The sequence below is a fragment of the Belonocnema kinseyi genome, chromosome 10 (assembly GCF_010883055.1).
Source record: "Belonocnema kinseyi isolate 2016_QV_RU_SX_M_011 chromosome 10, B_treatae_v1, whole genome shotgun sequence".
In the NCBI taxonomy this organism is placed as follows: domain Eukaryota; kingdom Metazoa; phylum Arthropoda; class Insecta; order Hymenoptera; family Cynipidae; genus Belonocnema; species Belonocnema kinseyi.
The window spans coordinates 92,862,374-92,873,894 of NC_046666.1; the positions used below are offsets into that span (position 1 = coordinate 92,862,374).

Consider the following 11,521-nt stretch of genomic DNA (forward strand, 5'->3'; position numbering starts at 1 on the left):
CATGAAAGAGGGAGCTCTTCTTAATATTTTGACACCAAAATCATGTCGATACACCTTACCGACTGCGAGTAAAGCCACCCACGCTTTAACTTGACAGACTGACAGTAGTCAGGATTGACAGCAAACCGTGACCTAACTTCTTTATCATAAGTTTCATTAGTTTTCATGGTTTTCATTATAAAGCAACATCGTCACATTGATAGGTAATTATGGGAACCACTGAGTCACGTGACACCAATTTGAATAAGTGTTTTACCACCTTCAATTTTTAATAATTTTTTTCTGTGGAACGACTTAACAGAAAAAAGAATTATAACGCATCTTCGGTTCGGATTAAAATTATGCACTAAAAAATTATTTTTTTCTAAAATCGCGAAACAACCCTATTGTAATTCATAGAATAAAAGCAAAACAGAAAACTTCTGCAAATTCAGAAAAATGTTCTTTCTTGAACACCAATAACAAATTCCAGAGAAATTTGTATAATTTTGCTAAAGAACTACGAAAAATATATAATGATACATAATATATAATTAAAAATAATAAATAATGTGGGAAACATTGGATTGTATCTAAACTTTCAAAAAAGCGAAAAAATTTTAATATATTTCAATCCATTTTTGAACGTATTTGCATTTGTCATGGTAAAACATTTTAATTTATCTTGATTTTATTTATATAAATTATTACGATATCAGAAATTTCATTTAAATTGATTTGAAAAAATTCATTTGCTGAGAACAATATTTTTGATTTTGTGAATACACCAAATATCATAGTTTATAGGCAATATACTGCCGTAGCAAGTCCCTTTTGAATCAGTTCATAAGCGCTGGTTTTTTGGTGCGACATAACCAAGAATCTAACGACCAAATTTGGACAACCACAATAAAATATTGCTATTGCAATTTAAAAAAAAAGAGAAAAAAATGTTTCTAAAAAATAAAAGAATTATATTTTTGGACAAAAATAAAAAAGAGAAGGAAAGGGATTTGGTTGGTTGCCTTCTCATTTTCCTTTCCACTTTTTTATTTTTGTCCAAAAAAAGAATTCTTTTATTTTTTAGGAATTTTTTTTTCTTTTTTCAAATTGCAATAGTAACATTTTATGGTGGTTGTCCAAATTTGGTCGTTAGATTCTGCGTTCAGAAAATTTGACGCTGAGGAAGCAGAAGCCAATATTAGAAAAAGGGAATAAGACAAGGATTTTCCTTATCAATGTTATTCAATATTTGTATAGAACATGCGTTTAATTCATTTTAAGAGAAAAATACTATAGGAGAAAAGGTAAATACAAAAAATGGCTTCATATTTAAACAATTGTTTACTTGTTTCAGAACGCTGACCAGCCTGGATCTTCTCAAAATAATACTACAACTGATTCCCAGTAGGCATCGATGTTACAAATAAAGACAAACATTCTTAACTTAAAAAGTCCAATTTCATTAAACTTGCTTATACAGTTTTTAATTTAGATTTCGTCTATTCTTATTATTGTATTAGTGTCTGAGGCTTTATTTATTATTATTGTTGTTAGTTTTATCATAATTTTGGCAAAAAACGTTTCATCTAAGTAATTTTTTTTTCACTTTTTATATTGCTATCGAAACTTTTTTACTTTCGCTTTTTTTGATTTGTGAAACCAAAATTTATGTTATTTTCGTCGAAAGATTAAAATATTAAATACTATGTATTGATTTAAATGTGCATGTATTAAAACATAATGTGATATTGATTACATAATATGAATAAAGACATACGTTTTGTGTATGAAAAAAAAACAAGATTTTATTGTTTGTTCCACGTTTATTTTCGTGTTACTTTCTTACATACAGTCACTAGCATCTCAAATCACATTTTCTCTTTTTTTACAAGTAGAAACATTAAATTTATATTTACAAATGCATCAAGTTATAGGGATCAAAAGATGCCTATTCGCTACCCCCATCTCGCCACATTTACACAATATTTACAATATATATACCTTATAGTATCTGATTTCTTAACTAATATAACTGCTAAACTCTTTGATTTTAGTATTTGAAACTTTGACTGCTTCCTTCGATTTGCTCTCAATTCTTATTCAAATTGAAAAGAATTCTACATCGAAAATTGGTAAATGTATGTATAGTCTTCTTGTTTCGAATATTCTGTGAAAGATTGCAGTACAAAATCATCGTATAAAAATTGTACAAATAAAGTGAATAGTAAAGTATATATACAGTTCGCAAAGTCCAAGATTTCGATGATTATCATAGATAATAAATAGATAACTATATAAGAGAGCAAAATTAGTGAATCAATTGATAAATATCAATTTAAAATTTTAAAGCACTTTCTGTTTCAATATTTGTTAATTGAACCTTAGCTTATAGTTGAATTTGAAAGCATTTGGAAGCTCAGATATTATGTATTTTACAAAATTAAAATAATGAAATTTTTATGTGAATATAGTGGACTATTCAAAGTACTTATATAGCGATTTAAAGTTATAGCAGCAGCGCACTAAATTTGTTTAATTTATTATGTGATGCAATGCGTTGAAATACACTGCGCCCTCCTTCTCTAACATAAAATAAATATTCCGAAGAATATAATGGATCAAAAAAAAAATCCACATAAAATCGATAAAATATACATAGGTAGATAAAAATCCCTCTAGAATGACGATTATTTTCAATAATTACTGACAGTGCAACTGGAAAATGGAGTAAATTATTTGTCTCGCAAGCGAAAGCTTTCAACTTTTGGTGGTGAAGTTATACAGCGACTATTTTACTGGGATCGACTTTCACTCGGATAAACATCGTGTCGTCCTTAACGAAGTGACGTTTCTTTACCATTTCGTGGGACACAAATCGCGGAAAGCCAAAACCCAGAGAATCAGGCTCGCGACTTGGTCGTTGAAAATTCTTCCATGTTGGGTCGGGAATGAAACTCTCAACGATGTTGCAAGCTTTTTCGGCTAAAACGGTCTGGTCAAACATAGTGAATGAAACACTGTGCGAAAATGGCCAACGTAGCAGAGCATCATATTCACCTGGAAGAATCTTTATGTATATGGAAATATGACTGCCCTCTCCAGTTCCGTTTCCATTCAAAAAAACTGAAGCCTGAAATATAGAAAAAAGTAGGTATGAATACTTGTGTTTAAATGCTACCAACATTACTATAAAACATGAAAAAAGAGATTGTGAATTGAATTATAAATATAAGCGGTCTCCAGTGAGTTATAAATTATTTTTATAATTCAGGCAAAATCTTATAAACTGTTAAGCTTCTAATACTTGAATTTTGAAAATTTTCATTTTCACGAAAAATATGTACAAACCGGTAAACGTCTTTATCGTTTTTACAATATTTCAGGACGGATACTACTATATAATAGATGTTCCGCGGGCCTTATCTCAATTAATAAATTGGAAAAAGAATCGACATTTATTTTCCATCACCTGCAACTTATATCCATATTGACTAGTGTAAAAAGGTGGGCTAATAAGTTCCATGCCTTCCTTGGATTTCGCCTCCGTCATTTTGGCAGCATAATCCGATATTTTCCAAATCAGAGTACCTGTATAATTGAGTGACAATTTACTGATGGCTGACTTCAAACTTGTGATCTGGTGTTGCTGCTTCGTGACGACACTACTCATTAAACTGAGATGCACTTTTGCCGATTCATCTAAATGTTTATCCAGCGAAAATCGATTACCCTGCAGAAAAAAAGAAGTTATTGAATAAACTAATAGAATATGTAATGATATAATAATGAAATCCACTTTAATATTATTAGGAATGGAAGTGAATTTACAAAATAGCTGTGACTTGTTAAATAATCGTACTTTAAATCGACATCCAGCATCCTTAAAGGTGCAAGAGAGAAGATGTGTGGTACAGTGATCTTTAAGATGAACTTCAAGGTCTTCTCGTGGTAAAACTGCAGTTTCACATCGATGTGGACATGCGACAGGAAAGCGACCGCATTTGGCATGATGTGCACTAAGAGTGTCAAAGACAAATTCCTTGTTACAATAACGACAGGCTACCAGTCTTTTCGCACACTCTCCCAATTTGTGTTGTCCCAGGTGTCTCCTCTGAACCTTCATTCCACATTTGTTTTCACAGTACAGTGGCTCGTATCCACAAGTTCCAGTGTGTTTCTGTAAGAGAAAATGCATTGGTAAATTCCTCAAGAAATACTGACATAATACAATTTTCTCTCCTTTTCATTGGTTTCTTGAGTGTGTTCAAGAATTTAAAATTATATTACAGCACTTCTTTTCAAAATCCTTCAAGTTCAATTCATCTTTTAAACCATCTACAGTTAACTACAAAATTTCGTTACACTTTTGATATTATAAATAACGTATTCTAAATTTGTACCTTTCACCGGTATAGAAATATAAAGCAAATCACGAAAGTATTTTATAATTTTTTAATTTAATTCTTTGAAAAGAGCATAGTTTAAAACAAAACCCTTCAAAATTGTAAAATTAAAAAAAAATTATAAAACCGCAAGTTACAAAGGCTTTCATTGTGAACAAATTGAAACAGATACCCATGTCCCGGCAGTTAAACACGTAATATGTACAGAACTACAACTTATTATTATTGAAAATCGATCGTTTCTTTGGTTAGATTTAAATCAAAATTTAACATTTCTTTCGATCACGATAGTATTAGTAAGAAATTTATTACACTGTTGCACAATTCACTACAAACTATGTTTTTGAGGCATTTCAAAAGTGCGTTTCAAATTTTCGAAACATTTAATATGCTACAAGAAAGGAGTAATTGTATCAATTAAACTAATAGAATTTCAAACTGTTAAGTAAGACAGTTATATTGAATTCTTAGAAATGGAAGAATTTAAGGCATAAGCAATCGAAATTGAGGATTTTACATTGAAATATACCAAATTTGAACGAGACGTTAGAAAAATAATCGGACTGAAAATAATGTAGTTTAAATATTCAAAATTTACAAAAAATTTATTTAACATGTTAGTTATAAACAAATAATATTTTATTTTCATTCATTAAAATTGTTTTTTTTTATGTGTATATTGTTATTTTTTTCTTACCTCTAAAGTATGACCGGTAAATTCTTTGGCACAAAACTCGCAACGCGCTCGCCTTTGAGCACAAGTGTATTTTAAGTGGTCCTCCATCAGCACTCTGGGAATCATAGCTCCACATTTATTACTGCAAGGAATTGCATCATGTTTGCAAGTATTTAAATGAGCCTGGAAAATATAATTTCGATTATTACTGCTATAATATATAAAACTATAGAACTTATATGTTTATATTTTAGAATTGAAATTTTAATCGTAGATTTAGTTTCAATTCAGCAAGCCAAAAAAGTATTATAAATTTATAGATTTACCTTAAGTTTCCTGAGTTCATCTGACCATTTGCATCCATCCTTGTGATGAATGCAATACACGATAGATCCCATTATTGCCTTTTCTGCCTCCAAGTCTTGAAAACTCTGAAATAAATATGAAATATTATGTTAAACATATAGATACACACAACATAAATATCTAGAAACAGTGGATATTAATTTAAAGGAGACAAAATAATATAATAAAAACTTCTTATGAAGTATGCATTCAATTTAAGAAGCCTAACGAGGTATACAGAATACAAGAGTTGTTTAATTAATAAGTTCAAGGGAGCCTGTACTTCAACCGAGGAAAATTAATTATTCCTTCCTTGATTCCTTATTCTGTTATGAAATTTAATTTCAGAAAGGAAGTAGGCGTTATTTGTGTAAACGGTTTTTAGCCTAGAATACCTTTCACTTGAAGACCTTTTTAATGTGCCGAAATCACGGGCTTATAACACGTGGTCTGGCTTAATTGACAAGTAGTTTTCAGTAGACGGTATCAAGGATACATCGATAAAAACACATTCCAAAGAAAGATAAATCGCCATTAAATGTCTCTTCACTGACCACAGAAAAACATTGATTTTTCAAAATATTGAGCTAAAAAGAAATGCTAATTTGGTGATTATTTTGTTCAATTTTAATACAGTAGACCTCTACGACACTTCTCGTTTCCCGATTTTCTCCTTGTCTCTCTCATCTCACCCACACACATAGGCGCTTGAGAGCGTTTGAATTCGCGTGCGTCACGTAACTCCCGCGTGTCCCGACACCACCGACAACGAGAAGTGTCGTAGAGTATACTGTACATTCATAATTAGAGTAACTTCTGGTTTTAAAAGAATTTTTCGAGGGTTTCACAACTCGACCCGATGGGATGGAGTGTACACTGACTTTAAGTGAATTCAGTGACTTCATGTGAATTCAAGTGACTTCGGCGAAGGAACATCTGACTTCACGAGCTGTTAACCTTTCGGAATTTTTCTTTTTGGTTTTTGGTTTTTTTTTTTTTCAAGTGAAATCGCTTTTTTCACCCCCTCAAACTCCTATCGCAACCATGGCATTTACTACAGCGAGAGAACATACTTACGCGTTATGTTTGAAAAATCCGTGAATTTGATGTTTGACATTCACCTGAAGGCGGCATGAATATCGAGCATTAATACAATTCAAAAAAATACCCATGAAAAAGTATCACTGCGCTGCTACTTCTTCTTCATGCATTTTTACAGCTAACATGCTTTTAAAATACGATAGCGTAGAATTTAACGCATGACGATTCTCATACTCGAAACTCTAAAACTACATTATATTCGAACTTAAGATTATTTGAAAGTTATATTCGATATTTTAAGGCTTTATACTCTATGTAAACTATAGAGAAATTTCTATTTTTAAAAGAATTTTTTGTTGTTGGTTGGTTTAATTTTTTTATCTGATAATGTTAATGAAAAGAATTAACTCAACGGTTTGATGCATCCATCCGTTTGTAATTAACAACGGAGACCAATAGTAAACTCAGGTCCCAGTAACCGAGGAATTTCGCAAGAACGAAAGTGTAGGTTAATAATGTATAAATTAGTTTACAGGAGGCTCTGCAGTAAGCTTCTGAAATAGAATGGTAATAATCGAACTCCGTCCAGGAGAGAGGAGACCTCTCAATGAGAAGTGCCGAGAAGCTCAGCGAGGGCAACGTGGGAGGTCGACATGAAAATACAATTTTATATTCTTTTCACTAGGATCATTTATCATTACTGCTCAACTTTCTTTACAGAAGTTGTCCGACTTTTCATATTTTCCGCATTCTTTACTTGGACACTATACAAACAACGTTTTCAAGTTAGATTACAAATTACTAACTTATTCGTCTTTCACTTTGTTCGAATTTATAAGATTCTTAATTATTCAAAATGTAATCTTTGTCTGATTGTGTGTACCACTTCAATTTTTTTTCAATTTCTATGTGGTTTGTGGTTTTCAAAATTGAAGAAATTCAAAGTCACTAAATTATGCAATTCTCTTGGTCCTTTTAAAACGACATAGATATTACATTATTTAATTAAACAGTTATTCATGAAAATTTACTGTAATAATATTAATTATTAAAGTCGTATATGTATATTGTAAAAATTCCTCCATTTCCATACTTCATATATAGAATAACTATATGTTAATACATAGGGTGAGAGCGCAAGTAGTTAGCGTCTTAACACAGTTCCAACAAGAAAAGTAGTAACTACATGGCAGCACAATCGGAGAAAAAAGACCAAGTTTATTTTTGCATTTAGCATACAAACTAACGAAATTTAGGCAGAACTGTGACTTTTTAAAGGTTAGTAAATGCTAAATTTTAAGAAAATGGGAAGAATGTATTTTTTTATTTTAATCATGATGAAATTGTAGTTACAAGTAGATTGGTTGCGAAAACAGCCAAAGCTGTCGTAGCTACAGAAAACTGAAAGAAAAACTGAAAACATTAAACTAGTAAATGCAACCACATTTCTGTAAACTGGTATCATTAAAAAAATATTACAAAGATATCTTATGGCATATGTAAAATGAATAAAGACAATGAAAATGGTGCTGCGGCACGTCAACCAAGTCCTAACAGCTGATCTCAGAATGTCGCATCTACTCACTCGCTTACTGTTCAGACTGTCTTGACGATTTCTTTAGAGAGCAATAGTAAACAATATTAGAAACACGATTTAAAAAAAACCCGCTGTAACTAATAGGAGCCTGAAGCTAACCACTATCCTGGTTACGTCATGTGTAAAGTCTGCGTAAGCTATTTCAAACCGAATTCTAATGTCACTGTCATCAATTGAATATGACAACTTAGGTTGCCATGAATACTATGAATGGAGTATAGTTGAGTCCATTTCATTTCTCCCTATAGGTAGAAGAATGATCACCCATTAACTCAGTCACAAAACCCTTTTCTCGTTTCTTCGCCTCTGGACATATGAGAATGCATTTCAGTATTTTCCCTAAATCTCGCATACTTTAGGTGAATTCTCTGTATACAAAGCATGGATAATATTATCAGTCTTATTTACAAAAAAAATAAAAGCATTATTTTGTTCACAAAGCTCGGGGTGTTGCATGCAATATTTGTAAAAGGTAGTATAATGAAGTCATTCAGAAAAAATGTTGCATGAGTTTTATTCTTAGTTACGACGTTCCAATTTGCCTGATCAGTAAAAGTCTTAAAACTCCGTTTCGGAGGGATTGAGGTACAGTCAGGCTGTTCTAGATTTCCGAAAAGAATTGCATGAATGTTATAGCGCATTCGGTTATCCTGCACTGGTGCACTCCGATCTGCACCAACGCAGGTAGCGGAGTGAGAAGGAAGAAGTAAGATGGAGCAATCGGAGTGCTCTTGCTCTACACCAGTGCAGGATAAACGAATGCGCTATTAGTGTGTACATTACGAAAGTCTGTCGACCTATGGCGTAGCGAATGAGAGTAATTTGTGCCGTCAATTGTGAATTATAATTCATTTGGCACACCTTTCGTCCTTTTGAGTCAGACATCAACAGACGAATCCGGTCGGCGTGTTTATCTTCTTACAGACTGGTACATTGCGTTAGGTTCCTCGACCTTGCCAGTCGTGCAGGTTTCAACTCGCAACCATCGCCTGCCTGGTATCACATACACCGATTCGTACCTGCACAACTAACACCTGAACTGCTAAACTACCTTGGCGATGGCCAGATTTCTGGAGAATGTTGCGAGGTGGCAACAATTCGTGACATTCAGACAATGGCACTGGCCAATAGGACCAAACAGAGGATCACAGAGAATGTCTTTACTCCAGCTTACCAAAATATTTTCCTTTTTTGGTGGTCACCCAAATGGGATTTTCAAAAATAACGGGTTCTGCTTTGATCTTTTATGCCTTTATTATTTTATGGTGTATAGGCAACTTTCTTCGAAGGAAACAAACCCTCGCTGACCATACCTTCTTAGAATTGAGTATAAATAGTTTTCTCTGAACAGATTGCTTAATTTTTTTGTCTCACGATCAATATTGTGGACTTCGAGAATTTTGTCCAGAATATTAACAAGATTTTAAGCAATGAAGTTTCAAATCTATACAGCCTATCGGCCTTTCCTATTCACTGACTAAACTTTAAATGTCTATAGAGATAGCATTGAGTCAATGAAATTCTGAATTAATAACTTAAAAACGACTTTTAGAGAATCTTTTCAGGGCGAATGCTATAAAAATTCAAGAAAAAACTTTTGTTTTTTCTCGACTTGCCAAAACTTTACCGGTCAATAAACTTAAAAATTCAAGATTTTAACCTAAAAATGTTGTAAATTTAAGTAGGTATTCGTAACTAAACTTTAAATTAAAGTATGTAAAGTGGAACTCTTCTGAATTATTTTTTTTCTGTTTTTAATGGAAAGATTTAAAACTGCAATTTTAAGTTCAAATTCAAAAGTTCGATAAATGTTTTAGGTAAAAAATGGAAACTTTCAAATTTGATGTGTCTTTATTCTAAGATATGCAAAACAGGCAACATTTCAAAATAAAACATTCAGTTTCAAACTTTAAACCTTAGCAATTAAGTAGTAATAATATGAATGTCATATTTTTGAAATTCCGGAAATATGGTATGAAAAATTGCATATTTCAAACTAGAATTTTAAAACTGCACGGAGAAAAAGATATCGCACAATGATATCGAAAAACCTGTATATTGTAAGAAAGCGCAATATGATAACGTATAATCAGGTCCCGGAGCTTTGTACGATATTATAATGCACTAATATCACCGAAAAAAATTAACTCAAATTTTGTTGCTGTTGTCTGCTATGGCGTCCTTAGCAACAAGGGGAAAAAGGCAGAGTATGAGTAATCGGGAGACCAGATTTAAACAATCACAGAAAAAAGTAAAAATTTGCTGCAGGTAAGACCAGCAACGTTCAATGATTAAACATATATCAGCGAAAGTTTCACTTAGATTAGAAAAATAATTCTCAACTCGTCGACTGCGTCGCGCTGACGTGAGAAAATTTCGGTAAAACATGTAGAATCAACGACAGAAAACACAAAAAAAATTTTACTGATATATTTCCTTCGAAATAAATCACATTGTAGACAAACTGGAACTTATTTAATACCATTTAGCAAAAGCGCAAAATGTAACTGACAGATGGGAATCCCCATTTCTCTCAAATTTAATGAAGTTAAACGACGCTGGATAGCGCTGTCGTCGTAATTTTCATTACACCTCAAATAAAAATAGAGCGATTATAAGATGAAAGATAATCCAGGCAAGGTTAAAAATCGGAAATTATCTTCGATTCATGTAAAGCTTATCTGGCAAGGTTACTTTTGTTCCGGTGAATCTTTCACCTGAAATCAATGTAAACTTTATTTTTAATTTGTTCTGTGATTGCTTGCTGAGTACTCGAACCCTCGCAAGATCACAAAATAAGAAATACAATGTGATAGCGTAATAAACTTAAATTCTTACGTTATAGATTGCACAATTATGCAGTATATAATGTCAAAACTTGCAATGTACGATATCACGATTTTGCGCTATTATAATGCAATAATTACGATATATAGCGCAGGAATTACGATATATGTTGTAATTTATGCGATATAGTTTTCTCAGTGTCAATACATTTTAAATTTGAGGCGTTGAAATTTGAAAATAAAACCGTTTTAAAATTAGGCATTCCAAACTACACAATTTTAAGCTTCAAAATTTTATAAATTGCTAAACAATACAAGCGAAAAACTTCCAAGAGTCGAAAATTTCTAATGAGAATCGTAGAAATTTTAAAGACAATAAAAATTACAATTTCATGTACACGTACAGGCGACGCTATTTACCTTACCGCTTCCCCTAACTCTCGGCCGAGCTCTTCCCCCACCATGACCGCGATGACTCGGCATCCGAGAATTGTTTCGCTCGCAACATACGTTGCCGTCACTGGTTTAATTCCTTTAAGGCAATTTTAAAGTGCAAAAAGTCATGATATGCTTTATTAATGAGGCTTATAAATGAGTCTGAAGTTCCCAACGTTTACAAAAAACGAAAAAAACGAAAAATAAAATATTTGAAAAGTCAAAATGTTTTAATTGTTTATGACAGTATTATGTG

General features: G+C 32.2%; 2 protein-coding genes across 3 annotated transcripts in view; one reads left to right on the forward strand and one right to left on the reverse strand.

Moving 5' to 3' along the window:
• LOC117181523 (probable DNA replication complex GINS protein PSF2) overlaps window positions 1–1,787 on the forward strand; it is a 51,690-nt gene extending 49,903 nt beyond the window's left edge. The window contains exon 4 of the mRNA XM_033374297.1: window positions 1,337–1,787. Coding sequence (XP_033230188.1) covers window positions 1,337–1,390 — 54 coding nt within the window. The 3' untranslated portion in view covers window positions 1,391–1,787. The remainder of the gene's footprint in view (window positions 1–1,336) is intronic.
• LOC117181522 (TNF receptor-associated factor 4) overlaps window positions 1,786–11,521 on the reverse strand; it is a 252,317-nt gene continuing 242,581 nt past the window's right edge. For both annotated transcript variants that reach the window (XM_033374296.1, XM_033374295.1), the window contains exons 2-6: window positions 5,388–5,492; window positions 5,083–5,244; window positions 3,842–4,159; window positions 3,452–3,712; window positions 1,786–3,112 (exon numbers count right to left, since the gene is read on the reverse strand). In XM_033374296.1, coding sequence (XP_033230187.1) covers window positions 2,759–3,112; window positions 3,452–3,712; window positions 3,842–4,159; window positions 5,083–5,244; window positions 5,388–5,459 — 1,167 coding nt within the window. In that variant the 5' untranslated portion in view covers window positions 5,460–5,492 and the 3' untranslated portion in view covers window positions 1,786–2,758. The remainder of the gene's footprint in view (window positions 3,113–3,451; window positions 3,713–3,841; window positions 4,160–5,082; window positions 5,245–5,387; window positions 5,493–11,521) is intronic.